Consider the following 19,020-nt stretch of genomic DNA (forward strand, 5'->3'; position numbering starts at 1 on the left):
TTTCAAATGTTCAACTAATATGCATAACTAAAATGAATTCTATTTGTGATACATATAAAATATTTGCTAACATTGTGTTTAGAATTAGTGTTCACTTTTATGAGAAGTTTTCATCTGTTTCTTTCCTCTTACTGGTCTGTTTATTTCTCTCTCACACGACAATAATACTATTGAGGATTAAATAAGATTTAATTGTTTTAGTATACTAACTGGGGTACAGAAAGTGCTCAAAAACTTCAGCTATCTCCATGATTGTTGTATAATTTTAACATAGTTAGTATTACTTATATTTAAAATTGTAGCAAGACAATAAAATGTTATAACATAAATTTATATGAGCCTATTCATCTTACTTTGTAAAAGCTCTCAATATTTGCTTTCCCCCTCTCTGAGATTTGTTATTTGAAGCATATACCTGGTTTCTTGTATTTTCCTAAGACCGTTTTTAAAAAAGTTAAAGTACTAACCTAGTAATTATGCAATAAACTGTTTGTAATACACTAAGGATGTTGGACATGCCAGAACTTGCAAACAATAGGTGCTGTATGTTCCCTGAGAGGTTTGTACCTTTACTGCTTATTTCTGAGCAGCCAAAGAAAGGCCACTCTGAGCTGTGGCGTTGTGTTCAGGAAACTAGATGACAGGCCATGACAGGGCCAAAGCCGGCTACGAAACCGCCCCCGAGTATTTCAGAGTGTGTTTGCTGTGCTGGCAGGTGCGCGGGGCAGAAGGGAAACATCATGGGCAAAAAGACAATTGTGCTCCTGGTGCTGGGCGTCTTCACAGCATATCGTGTTTATACGCCGCTCCCTGACAATGTTGAGGAGCCATGGAAACTAATGTGTTTGACCGTAATGTTTAAAACTGCCATAGATCTGGTAAGTGCAGAATTTCATTGACTCAATATTTAACAGTTTAATCAGGGGGAAGTATCTGTTTTATTACTTTTCACAATTTCTACTGTCTTGGAAGTTTTGCTCTTTAAGTTTGCTGGTTTTAAAACCTTTTTTATATTTTGACTATTCCTTAACGCTGACCACTAACAGGGAAGTTGTCAAGTAGTTTTGATTTTATTTATTTATTTATTTTTTTAGAACTTAAGTAGTTTTGATTTTAAGTATTAAAAGACAAAATGTGCCGGCTGAGAAAACCACAGTGTCCTTGTGATTGTCATGGCGTGAACACAGCCAGAACGAAGGACCTTAAAACATGAACTGTGGAAATGGTAGGACTGAGCGACGCTGCAGTTACAGAATCCTGTGCAATAATCTTACACTCGGACGTGAACATGCATCGTCACTGAGATGTTTCCAAAGGGGTCACTGGTGAAGGCCAGGGACATGTGCAATGTCCAGTAAACAGGTGGGCTGCTGGGGCGGCCTGGCCACCTCCTGCCTGGCTGCCCGCCAGGTCCCCCGGGCTGGCCCTCGAAGACCTACGGTCCTTTGCTAGCGAGGCTAATTACTTAGAAATGAAACCATTGGTTGTCTTCTTTAAACTTCCCTGAAGCAAATTGCCTGCAGGAAAAAAAAAAAAAGACCATTCAGGGCCAATTAACCTGCATAATAAAACACGTGGCTTTTACCTCTTGCCTTGCCTTTTTTAAAAAAAGATGTTTTAACACTCTTTTGAGTGCAGTAAATGGCATAGGCACTGTTTCTCAACTTTGATCATCAGAAATTCATTATTTATTCCCTCAGCTGATACATCCTTGTACAAGAAATGATTTTGTCCATACACTGAGGGATATAAATTCCAGAGCTAGTCAGAATTTTCCCTCTTTATCATTTGATGTTCAAATTTACATCAAAAATTGCTTTTAGGTTTTAGTCAGTATAAAGAGAGTAAGCCGATCTGAGATGTTATGTCCATTAGTCTACTGCTCTCATTTGCCATATGTCACTCACGGGAAGAAAGTCAAAGAAACTTGAAAACTCCAGTTTTTCTATTCCGACTGCAGGGACTCTGGGCGACAATTTCAGCACACGCTGGTGACTTTTTAGTCTTTTGCTTTATGTTGAGTATACTTCCTAGTAGAATCTTAAAACTTGTGAAGTTATAAAATCACATTAACAATTTCAGACTTTGTACTTTCTTACACATTGCAATTTGTTTTCATAACTAAATTCCTCTCCTTAAATTGTATAACACAGTACCATTCTCTATCATTTAAAAATGTTTTGGAACAGTGTCATCCTTTGAAGATAAAAGACTTGATGATATACTGTTTATGTGTGTACTCGAAGTAGGAAGGAAGCATAGACTCTGCCAAGTTGTAACATCTCAAGAATTCTTTAAATATCTTGTTTTTAGTCTGAGGTAACGATTATGGTGAAGATTCTGAATCTCTTACACTTCTGTATCATTCAGAGGCACCTGTGGTGATGTGACACAGGGAGCACATATGCATATTTCTGTGTTCATAAACAACACTAGCATTTGCTGTTTGTAACCTGGTATAGCATTGTTTTTCCCTTCTCTCCTTTTAGGCTACAGTTGCTGAACTAGTGGGTATCGGCCATTGCATGAGCATTATAATGTTCTTTCTGCGCTTACAAGATGTCTCACCCACATCTGATGAAAATATCACTGTGATGGATACAACTTTCAACAGTGTTCCCGTCCGCATATATATACCAAATCGAAAGTCAGAGGCACTAAAAAGGGGCTTATTTTATATTCATGGTGGTGGTTGGAGTATAGGGAGTAATGGTATGTGACCCTTGGTGCAAATTTTTCCTATCATATAGTATATATTTTATTAAGATATTTATACTCTGACGTATCTGGTAAACATTACCACAGATAATGAAACACTTCAGCTGTCTGAAATTTATTTCTTCGGAACTATGTTAGTTTTTTTTAAAAAAACTATTTTAATTTTTTTTTTTGAAAAAAAAATCAATATTAAAAGCTGTAGCAAATCTCAGGTAAAAAGAAAAACTGTTTTGTGAACATAGAAATTTATTATTAAACAGGCTAATTGCAAAAATCATGGAATGTTGTAATGAAAACCAAAATTAAGTGAGTTGACTAGTGGATGAGAAATGAGGAAATGGAGTTTGTGATTCCAATAAATTTAGATGTGAAGGAAAGACAAGGTTTTATATAGAAAGGAAGCACAGAGTTGAGTAAGAATGCTTTACGTTTATTTTATATAAAATATACCTACAGCCCTGGCCTGTGTGGCTCAGTTGGTTGGGGCGTCTTCCCATTCACCAAAAGTTTGCCTGTTCGGTTCCCGGTCAGGGCAATACCGAGGTGGGAGGTTCGATCCACGCTGGGGGCACCTACGGGAAACAACCACTTGATGTTTCTCTCTCTCTTCCTCTCTAAAATCAGTAAAAAAACATGTCCTTGGGTAAGATTAAGGTATATATATATATATATATATATATATATATATATACACACACACACACACACACACACACACATATATATGTACACACACACACACACACACATATATATATGTACACACACACACACACATATATATATGTACACACACACACACACACACACACACGAACACATATATATGGAAATATTAATACATAAATCAGGTGTCAGCTCTCCCTGTTTCCTTTTTGCTCTTCCTTAACTTCCTCTGGCAGTTTTTAAAAAGTCGAATAGTATTGCACAGAGCACTCTCTCTACCCCTCCATTAAAGCAACTAGTATATTTCACTATTGCTTTTAGTTCATGTGCCTGCCCCTCCATGCTCCTATCTCCAGTGGACTGTGACCTCCTGAAATTCAGGGAGGTATATTTATGTTTATTCTTTCAACACCTAATGCCTGCTGATTGAGGAGAGCACAGGTAGATCTTGAAGAGAATGAAGTTGACTTAAGTTACAGGGTGTGACATGTGGGGAAAGGATAGGAAAACTGACAAAGCACATGTAACAGGACCACTGAACAAAAGAATTCACGTTCTGTAGCTATGATGAAATATTAGGAATATTTTTCCAGAACATTTTTTTAAAAGCACAAGGTATCGTAGTGGGCATTATGCTGAATAGAAAAAAAAATACCCATCAATTTATTTATTAGTCTCTGATTTTGTTTTCTTTGATTTCAGCTAATTTTCATTATGACTCTCTGTCAAGACAAACAGCTAAGAGGCTTGATGCAGTTGTCGTTTCAACCAAGTAAGAGCACTGTTGGTTTGTTTGGGTTTGGGCAGGTACCTTACATAGTAAGGTGTTTTCAGCTGTTCTGGTCATTCCTTGGTTATGCCAGGCATGTTTCAAATGAAAACGAGAGGGTGAGAATAGGGAAAGTGAGCTCAGGCATGACCGGAAAAGAGAGAGAAAAGAGTTGTAGAGTTGAGTCAAGTAGGGAACAAAAACAGGAAGTCAAGAAATTGTTAGAGTAGAATTAAAGTATTGAATTTCATTGACAAATGACCATGGCTGGATTTCTAGCCTACTCTTAGCAGAGTGAAGAGGGCTTTAGAGTCAGAGAATCAGTTTCAAAATTTGGTTCTAGAATTAACTGAGTCACTTTGTGGCAGTTAAACATCATTTTTAGCTCCATTATATGACTGGGAGTCACATAATGTTTTCTATATAACAGGGATGTTTTAAAAATTAGGTGATAAAATACATTTAAAGCAATTAGTATAGTATAATTCATGGTATAATCTTTCATTAAAAGCAATTGCTAAATAACATGGGAATACAGGCAAAATCTATTCTACAGTCAAAGGCTCTACCCCTGAGCTATACCCCCAGGCTGCAAAATCTATTTTAAAGAGCATTCTAGATCAATACCCAATAATAGAAAATGAGAAACCATAGTAATCACTGCATGCTAACTTGATTATTAGATTAAGTTGGGATAGACTAATTCCTAAGATTTGTTTGGTATTTATTGGCTAGTAATAAAGTATAATGATTACAAACAAAATAACACTCTGGGAGAAGGTTAGTCAGTTATCATCTGGGATTATTTGTTTCTTAAGCCTAATGCAAATATTGCATTCAAGCCTTTACTAGTGTAAAAATGACATTTGTGAAAGTTTTCGTATCAAGCGTTATCATTGGGATTAAATTTGTCTTTAGATTCATTATGATTCAAAATATATTTTTCAAAGAAACATGCTACTTTTGATTTTAGGGTTAGAACATGCACACACACAGAATTTTATTAAAAATATTGACTGTCCGGCCAGGCGTGGCTCAGCGGTTGAGCATTGACCTAGGATCCAAGAGATCGGGGTTCGATTCCCAGTCAGGGCAAATGCCTGGGTTGCGGGCTCCATCCCCAGTGGGGGATGTGCAGGAGGCAACCGATCAATGACTCTCTCATCATTGATGTTTCTATCTCTCTCTCTCCCCCTCCTTTCCTCTCTCTGAAATCAATAAAGATATGTTTAAAATAAATAATTAAATAAATAATAAATAAATAAATAAATAAATAAATAAATAAATAAATAAAATTAAATAAAACTATTGACTTAGCCCAGCCAGCGTGGCTCAACAGTTGAGCATTGACCTAGGATCCAGGAGACTGAGGTTTGATTCCCGGTCAGGGCACATGCCCGGGTTGCGGGCTCAATCCCCAGTTTGGGGTGTGCAGAAGGCACCCTATCAATGACTCTCTCATCATTGATATCTCTCTCTCTCTCTCTCCCTCCCTTCTTCTCTCTAAAATCAATAAAAATATATTTAAAAATATATATATTGACTTAAAGAATATTGTTTTTCTGCCCATAGCTATAGACTAGTACCGAAATACCACTTTCCAACTCAATTTGAAGATGTATATAAATCATTAAAGTGGTTCTTACGCCGAGATGTTCTTAAAAGATATGGCGTTGATCCCAAAAGGATTGGTGTTTCTGGAGACAGTGCTGGAGGGAATTTAGCTGCAGCAGTATCTCAACAGGTATGTTGCTTAGATCTGTTTCATTTTTTAAAATATCCTACACTTAAGTATATTTATTTCAAACATTCATATATTAATGCAAATAAGTAATATTAATATATTAGAGATACATAGAGATCATATCATAGAACATTAATATACCTAGTGCTTCTATTCCCACCTCCTGCCATATTTTTTAAGATAAAATCTTCTTTCTAGATCACTGGTTTAAACATAGTTGATATGGTCAGGTAAGTACCGTAGTGTTTATTATATTAGGGTATGTATTTGTGAAATCAATCAATGACACCAATCACCATAACCAGAGAATCAGATTATTTCAGTATTCTTTAGTAGAATATGCTAAAACTTGCATGAAAACTACTATTAGAATAATAAAATTGCCTATGGACAAAAAAGTTAACGGTTTCATAAATGCTATTTACTTGCTCAAGGAACTATACTTTTCAGATATCAATTATGACACCATTTCTATGACATTTAGCTAAAACTGAACACTTATTAAATATTGATTTAATGTCTTCATAGTTAATTATAATTAGTCTAATAGATTATGAGTAAAATTGTTTTTGATACCAGTTCATCTAACATAAGAAAAAATACTCAGCATTGATGTCTTAGAAGCACTGTTCCTGTAGGGGAAAAATTTTTTTCTAATGTATTTGCAAGTAAATGTCTACAATTTAATTCTAATAATAAATATTGCATGTAAATTTATTGTGCAATAAAACAAACCTTGCTGTTGTTTTTATTACTTATTTTTGTACACACTTTAAAGTATATAAATTTTGGTAATTGGCATTTTTGGGATATCTTTATTATTTCCAGCCAAAGGAAAGATAAAAATTCTATTATTTGTTCTGAGTATGCTACAGAACAGATCTTTGTTACTCCCCAGAAATTGAGCTCTACATTGCTACTCATTGTCTCTCTGAGAAGCATCTTGGTACAGTGCAAAGAATACACCAGGAGAAATGGACTTTTGAAGCTAAAGTAATTGTCCAGCTGTGGCCTTGGACAAGTGTCCTAACCATTTCAAGCATCAATTTCTTTTTAGTGGGTTGCATGATGAGCCCTTTCTCATGCAGTTCTGGTTTCCATCATGGTGCACCAATTCATTCTGACCCATAATTATTAAAAATCTGGGTAAAATATCTTATAATATTCTGGAAAGTATCAAAAAATTCATAAGATATGAGAAATTTCTAAGCCAAAACTTTTTTTAAAAGATAAAGGAAAAATCCGCAAAATAACCCCAGCACTCAGTGTCCTAAAGGCTTGTGCCAATCAAGAGGAAACTGTTCAACCAAGATGAGCTTTGGAAGTCTTTCAGGATTAGAGTTAAGATCAAATTCAGGGATACTCATGAACCACTCCTCACTTTAAGTGAGGCCCTTACGAGAGATGCTCCCAGGGTCAGGGTGAACCTGATGTAAAATGAACATCATGTGCATTTAGAGTCTTGCTCCACATCACCTGGATGGTCGGGGGACATCTCAGGCCTTCTCCTTAAATTAAGATGGTGTGAGTGGTTGATACTGATTGTGTTTGACAGAGATGTATAAAAAGCCTCCCTGGAGAAATATAGTATCATCACAGACTTTAAATTATTCCTACAAATATTTTTTTGAAATTCAGTATCTGGCACAGAATAAAACATATCCAGGTAAACAAGTAAACAGAAAGCCATGAAGGAAAGCAATCAGAATCAACAGACAGCACTTGGCAATATTCAGATACTACAGTTATCAGCCACAGAATATTAAAGAGCTATCTTACTTTCTTCAATTAATATACTACCAATATTCAAATTTCAGCAGAAAAGTGCAGTTTTGAAAAACAAATAAAAATTCTAAAAATTAAAAATAAAGCTATCAAAATTAAAACCTTTATGAATTGCTTAACTGATTTTTACACAGCTGAAGATAATTTATAAACTGAAAGATGAGTCATATCAGCTCATCAATGACTGTTCAAAATAAAGAATAGAGAGCCAAAAGTTAGAAAATACAGAAGAAAAGAAATATAGTATATATAGTCTGAAAAGCCAATGGAATATTAATTGTTATATCAGAAGTAGAGGGGAGAAAGAAGTATTTAAAAATATAATAGTAGAGCATTTTGCAAAACTGATGAACAGTATCAAGCTATAGATAAAAGAAGCCCCATGAACCCTAAGAATCATTTTTGAAAAGCTTAAAATTTTAAAAATTACTAGAAAGAAATCTACATATGGACACACGCAAAAGTGTAGAAACCAGCAAAACACAATCGAACAAGAAGAAATAGAGAAAAATCTTAAAACAGAGAAAAAAAGGAACTTCACAGAAGTATCACTCATAATGGCAGTTACTTCTCAATAACAAGAATGTAAGTTCTAAGTCGTGGAATGTCGTCAAAGTGCAGCACAGAAATGTCTGTCAACCTAATTCTGTGCCCCACAAAAATTTTACTTAAGAATAGAGGAGAAATAGAGACACTCAGATGAGCTAAAGCTAAGAGAACATGCTATTAATGGAACACACTAAGGATACTTTAAGTAGAGTGTTTTGAATGAGGTGAAAATGCAGGTAAAATTTGAGGATACAGGAAGAAGCAAAGAACAAGAATGTGGCAAAATGTGGGTAAATCTTAATAAACATGAATAGTTTAAAGTAATAAGATATATGAAATTAAAATATGAAAAAAACATACTATAAGGAGAGAAGAGAGGATAGTTTTTAAATCTTATAAGATCTTTTTTATTATCTAAGAAGTAATAAAAATTTAGAATTGGCTTTTGATAAGTTCAATAGTCTTTGAGAAGTTATGAATACACATTGTAATGTTTAGGGTAATCAATTAAAGAAAAAAAAAAACAGGATATAACATAAACTACCACAGGAAAAAAAACAGAATCATTGAAAGCTCAACCAATCAGAAAGAAGAAAAAAATAAAGAGAAAAAGAAAAAGCATGCATAAAATAACGCAGTAGATCAAAAACAACTATTTTAGTCATTAGAACCATTTGTGGTCTAAATGATCTTGCAGTAGGACCAAGATTATCAGATTAAAATAGAAGTAAGCAGAAAACTTGAAAGCAAATGGATGGAAAATGTATACCCCATATTAATATCTAAAAGAATTGCTGGATAAAGATCACCTAGATCTCTCAAAGAAAACCCATCGAAAAAGATGGCAGTGGACTGGGTGGAAGCTACACTGACACTTTCCCCGGACCAAACTGGAACTACAAATAAAACACAGAAAAATCATCCTGAAAACCAACTGCAACTGAAGACGAGCTGGAGAGCACCCTCATAACTGAGGAGGAAAAGTGGAGACCACATAGAGATGGGTAGGAAGTGTGGACACGAGGGGCATGGCTGGGCTCCCACAGGCAGCAGCTGAAGGTCTGGAGGGAGATCTCAGCTGGGTGGGGGGTTCCCACTGAGGATTCTGGGTCCTAAACCCCAGGCTGGGCTTCCCAGCCAAGAGCACCAGAACTGAGAAAGGTGCCCACATAACATCTGGCTGTGAAAAGCAGCCAGGTTTCTGTTGACCAGGAAGAGACAGCTGGAACTGTAGGTGCCCTCTGAAAGAGCCAACACACAAAGTTTCCTGTACAGCCACTCACCCTGGGCTCCAGCAGAGGGAGGGTAGAGTGGACTGGAGCTGTGTGAGGAGAATCTAGGGCTGTGCAGGCTCTGGAGATAGAACTCAGAGGGCGCCCCTCTGGACTCCTGTGCCGAGTCATTCCCCTGTACTGCAGAGAACATCTTTTTCAGACAGACATTTTGCTGCTTTTGCCTGGGGAGGGAAGCGATTGCCCCACCCTGCTGGAAAACCTCTTACCCACCCCCGAGGATTTTCTACAGGCTCGGGCTCATTAAGAGAACCATATTAATCAGCCTGCAGGCAAAGGCAGGCCTCAGAGTGCTTTGAGTCTTTGCCTGATCTGCTTCTGGACTCAGGCCTTGGAAAAGCAGAATTTGGTGTACATCTTGGTCCTGTCCAATCAAACCCAGCCTCAGCAGAGAAGACCTAAGATGAGGGTTGTTGATAGCTCCAAACAGGGTACTCAGGGCCAGTCACAAACTGTGCCTGACATTGGCCTGCACCAGAGACCCTCCAAAAAACTAAGAGTCCTAGCAGATCTACCTAATACTTAGAAACAAACCCAAACAGGCAGCCCCATGGGGAGACAAAAAAAAACAAGCCCCAAATGAAAGAACAGATAATTCTCCAGAAAAAGAGCTAAATGAAATGGAGATAAGCAATCTCTCAGATATAGAGTTCAGAATACTGATGTAAGGATGCTCAACAGCATGAAAGAAGATATGGAAACTATGAAGGAAATTAAGAATGACATAGGAGAAATAAAGAATACATTGGTAGGGATAAATAGCAGATTAGAGGAAGTTGTGGATTGGATAAGTGAATTAGAAGACAGGGTAGAAAAAAATCAATCAAAGATCCAAAATGAAAAAACAATTAAAAAACAGGAGGACAGTCTAAGGGAGCTGTGGAACAACATGAAATGTAACAATATTTTCATCATAGGAGTGCCAGAGGAGGTTGGAAGTAAGCAAGGGTTAGAGAAACTGTTTGAAGAAATAATGGCAGAAAACTTTCGTAACCTGGTCAAGGAAAAAGTCAGACAAGTTCAGGAGGCACAGAGAGTCCCAAGGAAGAAGAATCCAAAGAGGCCCATGAACAGACACATCATAATTAAAATGCCAAGAATTCAAGACAAAGAGAGAATCTTAAAGGCAGCAAGAGAAAAGCAATCTGTTACCTACAAAGGAGCCCCCATAAGGCTGTCATTGAAGGACTCTTAGTTTTTTGGAGGGTCTCCTCAGAAACTACAGGCCAGAAAAGAATGATATGAAGTATTCAAAGTAATGCAAAACAAGAATCTAAAACCAAGACTACTCTATCCAGCAAGGCTATCATTCAAAATAGAGGGTGAAATAAAGAGCTCCCCAGACAAAAAAAGGCTAAAGGAGTTTATCACTACCAAACCAGCAGTGCAGAAAATGTTAAAGGGACTGCTGTAATTAGAATAGAAATAGAAGCATTGCAAGAAATGTTAAAGGGACTGCTGTAATAATAAGAAATAGAGAAACATAGGCATAAAGATTTGAAATGGAAGTAAATAAAACTCTATCAGTAATAACCTTATGGACTTTGAGAGATCAACAGTCATAGCCATCGACTTTAACCCCCACTCACCTCACTGGATAGAACTTCCAGACAAAAAGTCAACACAGAAACAGTGACTCTCAAAGGCACACTAGATAAGATAGATTTAATTGATATTTACAGAACATTTCACACCAAAGCTGCAGAATGTATGTTCCTCTCAAGTGCACATGTGTCATTCTCAAAGATAGACCACATGTTAGGACACAAAACAATTCCCCACAAGTTCAAGAAGATTGAAGTCATATCAAGCATTTCAGATCACAATTGCATGAAATTAGAAATCAACTATAGTAAAAACGCTCAAAAACATTCAAACACATAGAGGCCAAATAACATGTTATTAAACAATGAATGTGTTACCAATAAGATCAAGAAATAAATAAAAAACTTCCTGGAAACAAATGAAAATGAACACACAACAACCCCAAATCTATGGGACACAGGGAAAGCAGTCCTAAGAGGGAAGTTCATAGCACTGACGACCTACCTCAAAAAGCAAGAAAAACTTTTAGTAAACTATCTAACCCTTCAACTTAAAAAATTAGAAAGCTCCCCCACGGAAACGCCTAGACCAGGGCTTTTGTTTCCTGGGAGTTTTTTATTACTGTTTTGATTTCATCAGTTGTTATTGGACTATTCAGGTTTTCTAATTCTTCCTGATTCCGTTTTACATGATCCCACTCATATGTGGAATCTAATAAACAAAGTAGACTGAGGAATAAAACAGATCCAGAGACACAGAAGCATGGAACAGACTGATGAATCTCAGTGGGAAGGAGGGCTGGTGGAGTGGGTGGAAAGAGATTAACCAAAGGACTTATATGCATATATACATAACTCATGGACACAGATAATAGTGTGGTGAAGGCCTGGGGGGGGGGGGAGGTGGATGCAGGGTGGAGGGGATCAATGGGGAAAAAGGGGGGTATCTGTAATACTTTCAACAATAAAGATAAATTTAAAAACAATAAAATAAAACTCATCAGTCTTGCAACTAAAAAATAAAAAAGACCACCTCATTACAGAAAAGATTTTAATGACCAACAAAATACAAAAACTCTAAATCTGTATGGATTTAATAACATGGCATTAAATATATGAAGAAAATATTAACAGAACTGCAGGAGAAAATGAGTGTATGACCACAGCAAGAGGTTTAAAAATACTTCTTTTAGTAATTAAGAGAACAAGTTAGCAAAAATAATAAGTGTATAGAGGAATGAAATCACAATCAGTATATTTCACTCAGTGGAACAGGAGATAAAGAAATGCACATGATCATTTTAAAACCCCGACCAAATACTGGGCCATAAAGCAAATCTCAAAAAAAATCACAGGATCTAAATTGTACAACATTTGGACTCTTACTACAATGCAAAGATGTGGAAAATCAATAAGGAAAAGAAAAATAACATATTTTTCTTTGGAAAATTAGAAAATAAAAAAAATACTCTAAAAACACTTGGTTCACTATTTATCTGTTTATTTTTTAAGTTTCTACCTTTATTGTTCAAAACATTACAAATGTCCCCTTTTTACCTCCACTGATCCCCTCCACCCCACATCTGCCCCACCCCCAGGCCTTCCCCAGACCAGTGTCTGTGTCCATGGGTTATGATTATAAACAAATAAGTTCTTTGAGTAATTTCTACCCACCCAGTCCCCCTCCCCACCTTCCCTCTGAGATCCCTCTGTCTGTTCCATGCTTCTGTGTCTCTGGATCCATTTTGTTCATCAGTTTATTTTGTTTATTACATTCCACATATAAGTGAGATCATGTCATGCTTGTCTTTCTCTGACTGGCTTATTTCACTTAGCATAATACTCTCCAGTTCTCTCCATGATGTCTCAAAGGAAAAAAGATCCTTCTTTTTTATAGCTGCACAGTATTCTGTGGTGTAAATTTCCCACAGCTTTTTTATCCACTCATCTACTAATGGGCACTTGGGCTGTTTCCAGATCTTGGCTTTCATAAATTGTGTGGCTATGAACATAGGGGTGCATAAGTTCTTTCTAACTGGTGTATTGGCTTTATTAGAATATATTCCTAGAAGTGGGATCACTGGGTCGAATGCCAGGTCAATTTTTAATCTATTGAGGAAACTCCATACTGCTTTCCATAGTGGCTGCACCAGTCTGCATCCCCACCAGCAATGTACTAGGGTGCCCTTTTCTCCACACCCTGGCCAACACTTGTAGTTCCTTGATTTGTTGATCGTAGCCATTCTGACAGGTGTGAAGTGATATCTCATTGTGGTTTTAATTTACATCTCTCTGATGATTAGCAATGTTGAGCATTTTTTCATATGTCTCTTAGTCATCTATATGTCCTCTTTGGAGAAGTGTCTATTTAGATCCTTTGCCCATTTTTTAGTTGGATTGTTTGTCTTCCTTTTGTTAAGTTGTACGAGTTTCTTATATATTTTGGATATTAACCCTTTATCAGATGTGTCATTGGCAAATATGTTCTCTCATACAGTGGACTCCTTTTTCGTCTTGTTGATGGTTTCTTTTGCTGTGCAGAAACTTTTTATTTTGGTGTAGTCCCATTTGTTTATTTTCTCCTTCGTTTCTCTTGCTCTAGGAGATATATCAGCAAACATATTGCTATGAGGGATGTCTGAGGTTTTGCTGCCTATGTTTTCCTCTAGGATTTTTATGGTTTCATGTCTTACATTTAAGTCTTTCATCCATTTTGAATTTATTTTTGTGTACGGTGAAGTTGATGGTCTAGTTTCATTTTTTTGCATGTCCCTGTCCTGTTTTCCCAATACCATTTATTGAAGAGACTGTCTTTATTTCATTGTATGTTCTTGCCTCCTTTGTCAAACATTAATTGATCATAATGGCATGGGTTAATTTCTGGGTTCTCTGTTCTGTTCCACTGGTCTATATGTCTGTTCTTTTCCCAGTACCAGGTTGTTTAGATTACAGTGGCTTTGTAATATAACTTGATATCTGGTATTGTGATCCCTCCACCTTTTTCTTCTTTCTCAAGATTGCCATTGCTATTCAGGGTCTTTTTTGGTTCCATATAAATTTTCAAAGTGTTTGTTCTAGATCTGTGAAATATGCTGTTCACATTTTAATAGGGAGTGCATTGAATTTATAGGTTGCTTTGATGTTAATTCTTCCAATCCATGAACATGGTATATTTTACATTTGTTTATATCTTCCTCTATTTCTTTTTTTCAGTGTCCTGAAGTTTTCCAAGTATAGGTCTTTTACATCTTTGGTTAAGTTTCTTCCTAGGTATCTTATTTTTTTAGTTGCAATGGTAAATGGGATTTTTTTTCAGTTTCTCTTTCTGAGAGTTCATTATTGGTGTACAAAATGCCATCAATTTCTGGGTATTAATTTTGTATCCTGCTACCTTGCTGAATTCATTTTTTAAATCTAGTAGTTTTTTGGTGGAGTCTTTAGGATTTTCTATGTTCAATATCATGTCATCTACAAATAATGACAGTTTTGTTTCCTCCTTTCCAGCTATGTTTTCTTCTTGTCTGAACACTGTGGCTAGGACTTCCAGTACTATGTTGAATAATAGTGGTGAAAGTGGACAGCCTGTCTTTTTCCTGTTCTTAGGGGAAATGGTTTTAGTTTTTGCCCATTGAGTATGATGTTGGCTGTAGGTTTGTCATATATGGCCTTTATTATGTTGAGGTATGATCCCTCTATTCCCACTTTGCTAAAAATTGTCTGCCTGGGAAAGATGTCCTCCATGATCTGGAATAATGATCCAGCACAGGCATCCCCTGATCTCACTCTCCAGAGTCCACAACCCCAGATTCTCCCCACACAGCTCCAGTTCACTCTACCCTCCCTCTGCTGGGGTCCAAGGTGAGTGGCTGCACATGAAACTGTATGTGTTGGCTCTTTAAGAGGGTGCCTGCATTTCCAGCTGTGTCTCCCTGGAAGACAGAACTCCAACTGCTTTTCACAGCCAGATGCTGTGGGTACCTTTCTCAGTTCTGATGCTCTGGGCTGGGAAGCTCAGCCTGGAGTTTAGGCCCCAGAGTCCTCAGTGGGACCCCAGACAGCTGAGATCTCCCTCCGGACCTTCAGCTGCTGCCTGTGGGAGCCCAGCCAGCCCCCTCACACCCTCACTTCCTACTAGTCTCTGTGTGGGCTCCACTTTTCCTTCTTGGTGATGAGGCTGCTCTCTAGCTCGTCTTCAGTTGGTTTTCAGGATGGTTTTTCTATATTTTAGTTATAAATCCAGATTGGTCCCGGGAGAGTGTCAGTGTAGCTTCCGCTCAGTCCACTGCCATCTTGGATCCTCTGGGTCACTATTTAAAAGAATATATATATTTTACTCGTTCTCTGCATTTAGATCCACACTTATAGGAAACTGTATTTTCTCAAAAGCATATATTAGAAATGAAAGACAGCTGAAATAAGCATCTAACTCAAGAAAAAAAAATAGAGTGAAGGCAACAATGATAAGAAGTTTTGATATTCAAAACAAGCTTAGAGTAGGTATGAACGAAAAGCATAAAGTTAATTCTTTGAAAAGGCTATTAAAATTTTAACTGTCTGAAAAGGCAAAGGAGGAAAACAAAAGTTAGGTACAAATGTCAGGACTGAGAAAGGAACAGCTCTTCAGACCCTTTGACACAAAAAAGAATCTTTGATGATTTAAGAATGCACATTGTAATTCTTGAAAGTAATATTTGGAATAACTTTGAAATTAAAACAATAATCTTTCAAATAAGTTAACAATAAACAAGAAAAATATAACTTTCAAAACAGATACAATAAGAAATGGAAATCATTTTATAATCATAAAATAAATTAAATAAATAATAAAAAAATATTCCCAGTATAAAGCTTCATTGGCAATTTGCATCAGGCATTTAAGAAAAAATAAATCCAATTAAACACAAAATATGCCAAAGAATAGGGCAAAAATGTACACTCTCCAGTTTTTTTCAGAGAAATATAATCTTTATGACCAGCTAAGCACAGATTAGTTGGTGTTTTCCCCTCCTCATGAGGAGAGTAGTACAAATCATTTTGTTTACATTTATAGTATTTAAGTGTAGACACTAAGTCTTAAGTATAATATTGAAAATTGGAAAGATCTTTGAGATAACATTTCTTACTGTTTTTGATTATCGTTTTGAAATTTTCAATGTATATCAGCTCCATAAATGAAAAAATATATATGTGAAAATTATTATTTCAACAACTTACTTTAAATAATTTTCAGCTCATAGATGACCCAGATATCAAGATCAGACTCAAGATCCAGTCTTTAATTTATCCTGTCCTTCAGACTCTTGATTTGGAAACACCATCCTGTCGGGAAAACATGCATCTTCCACCTCTGCCCAAATCATTACTGCTCAGGTTTTTGAGTGAGTACTTTACCATGGACAGAGCATTTGAAAAAGCCATGTTCTTCAATCAACATGTACCAGTGGAATCAGCCCATCTCTTCAAATTTGTTAATTGGAGCTCTTTGCTCCCAGAGAATTTTAAGAAAGGGCACTTTTATAATAGTCCAACTTATGGTACTTCTGAGCTAGCTAAAAAGTATCCAGGGTTTCTAGATGTGAGAGCAGCCCCTTTGTTGGCAGATGACAACAAGTTGTGTGGTTTACCTGTGACCTGTGTCATCACCTGTGAACATGACTTGGTAAGAGATGATGGAATCATGTATGTCACCAGACTTCAGAATGCTGGAGTAAGGGTGACCCATAAACACATTGAGGATGGATTCCATGGATTACTTTTCTTCTACGGATTTAAAAGTAAATATAGATTAGAAAATGAATACCTGAGTTGGCTAAGTGAAAATCTATAGTAAAAATCTCAGCAGTGATTTATAAAATATATAAGCTTCAGAATAGAAAACAAATTAGTGAGAATCAAAAGTTATGTTTAGATTTTATCACCAGTGGCCTTTCTAAGGTCATCAGAGATATTGTATTTTTCTGTTGTTGTTTGTTTTGTCTTTTGCTTTTTTACTCAGTGGATTCTTCTCTGGTTATGTATGTTAGGTCAAGATTTCAGACTTAACGGAATTTTAAAACAAGAGAGAATGTTTCCCTACTGCTTCATTCCCCTACATGTTACCTACTGAAAGGGATTTCTGAAGAAGATTCTGAAAAGTACCATGGAAACTCTTTCTGAATTGTTCAGTATATATGTGGAAATGTTATGAATCATTGCTAATTTATGAATCTATTGAAATAAATAGAATGCAATGATTTTAACTCTCGGTACTTTGCATACTTGCACCATGTTGCAACATGGCAGCTGAAAATCCTGACTGTGGGAAAGAAGTTCTCCAGGATTGCTTGTGCTGCCTGACCTACAGCCATTGGGCTAGTACATGAAGGATGCAGCCAATGTCCACTTCCTAGTCCACGATTCTCTCCTGCTTCCCATCACACAACAGGTGACCCTGTCAGTAGAGGCACTGAATTGTAATATTAACAATTGCCATGTTTCTAAGGGCTTATGGGTATGTATCATGACTTATGTCTGTGTTGGCCTTGTGTCTTTCTGCTGCAATAAATACCTCGTTAATTAAATTCCTTTGGTCCATCAACTACTAATGAGAACCCATTTGATGAAGAGATTACTTGGAGTCAAGTAATCTCTTAGCCCATATGGGAGCTAAGAAGATTGAGGGGAGTAAATGCAACCGCATTCACACTGGTTTCCTATGAGATGTTTTACAATATACACAATATTTCAAGTTCATGAGCAGATTTCTGAATCCTTGCAAAGAAAGACAGGCATTAATTGAAATGCTGAGATGAATTCAGTGAAAATCATACACTCTCAAATTGCAACCTTTTCTAAGCATGTGCCAAAAACTTTAATTTGCTATTGGAAACATATTTAAATATTTACACTTAATTGGGTCACAGAAAATGGAATCCTAGATTTTAGGTAGTATTTAAATTCTAAATGCCAAACATTTTGAAAACTTATTCACACCTGCAAGATTGCAAGTCATACATTTCTCCTGCCTGGGTGAAAGTTTCTTTGAATATGAATGAAATTCAATATCAGAAAAAAGTCAAGAATTTGGTGCCCGGCCGGGCGTGGCTCAGCTGTTGAGCGTCAACCTAGGATCCAGGCGATCGGGGTTGGATTCTGGGTCAGGGCACGTGCCTGGTTGCAGAATTGGTCAATGACTCATCATTGATGTTTCTATCTCCCTCTCCTTTCCTCTCTCTGAAATCAATAAAGATATATTTTTTAAAAAAAAAAGTCAAGAATTTGGTTTACCAACAAGCTCATAATCAGTATCTTTGCAGGGTAGTGAAGGATGGCTTAGTGTACCATTATTTTTATTTCCTGTTTGGTTCTCTAGCACACAGATCCGTATAAGGGGAAAGTGTTCTTTTCCTAGCAAGCAACATCCTTTCCTAACCTACTTGGCCTTTGCACCATGCTCCTCATACTCAACATTTGCTCATAGGTGAGGAGGAAGACTTTCCCATCAATTCATTTTTGGAAGTGTAGCTTGCTTGAATCTTATGTAATGTGTATTACCCAAAGGAACAGTGTGATGCAGGTGAACGAAGGGGGAAGAAATCAACAAATACTTTTTGATATTCAAATAAATGCTCCATTCTTTTAATTCACAGAATTTCACTTAGAATTCATTGTGTCTTTTACCTGTTTTTTAATGAACTAATAATCCATCAATGGTCAAGGTGTAGGAAGATTTGCTTCTCATTAGTTACTATGCCTTTATTCAAATATACTTTCTTCACTGTACAATCTTGGCCTTTTCTCTGTTGCTGCCCAGTTTGCAGGAGCAGTTCCTAGGGTTCATGCACTAAATTGCTGCCCATCATATTTCTTTCTTTTTTATTTTTTTTTGAGCTTTCCTATTTTTTTAATCTTTATTGTTGAAAATATTACAGATGTCCCCTTTCTACCCCCATTGATCCCATCCACCCCACATCT

At 36.6% G+C, this 19,020-nt stretch overlaps 1 protein-coding gene across 1 annotated transcript; it reads left to right on the forward strand.

Annotated features, from left to right (window-relative positions):
* Window positions 1-580: 580 nt before the first annotated feature.
* On the forward strand, window positions 581-17,623 carry LOC308558166 (arylacetamide deacetylase-like). Its single transcript, XM_081139428.1, has 5 exons — window positions 581-878; window positions 2,490-2,712; window positions 4,087-4,156; window positions 5,726-5,897; window positions 16,298-17,623. Exons 1-5 carry the CDS (start codon window positions 648-650, stop codon window positions 16,892-16,894), a joined length of 1,293 nt encoding a protein of 430 aa, XP_080995554.1. The 5' UTR covers window positions 581-647; the 3' UTR covers window positions 16,895-17,623.
* Window positions 17,624-19,020: the final 1,397 nt, after the last annotated feature.

This window comes from Miniopterus schreibersii (genome assembly GCF_964146895.1).
Source record: "Miniopterus schreibersii genome assembly, chromosome: 5".
In the NCBI taxonomy this organism is placed as follows: Eukaryota; Metazoa; Chordata; class Mammalia; order Chiroptera; family Miniopteridae; genus Miniopterus; species Miniopterus schreibersii.

Bases quoted from the DNA above. Each gene is read 5' to 3' on its own strand.
- LOC308558166 (XM_081139428.1), top strand. From the start codon at position 648: ATGACAGGGCCAAAGCCGGCTACGAAACCGCCCCCGAGTATTTCAGAG. The intron at 2,713-4,086 runs GTATGTGACCCT...CTTTGATTTCAG, and splicing joins TTGGAGTATAGGGAGTAATG to CTAATTTTCATTATGACTCT. The intron at 5,898-16,297 runs GTATGTTGCTTA...AATAATTTTCAG, and splicing joins CTGCAGCAGTATCTCAACAG to CTCATAGATGACCCAGATAT.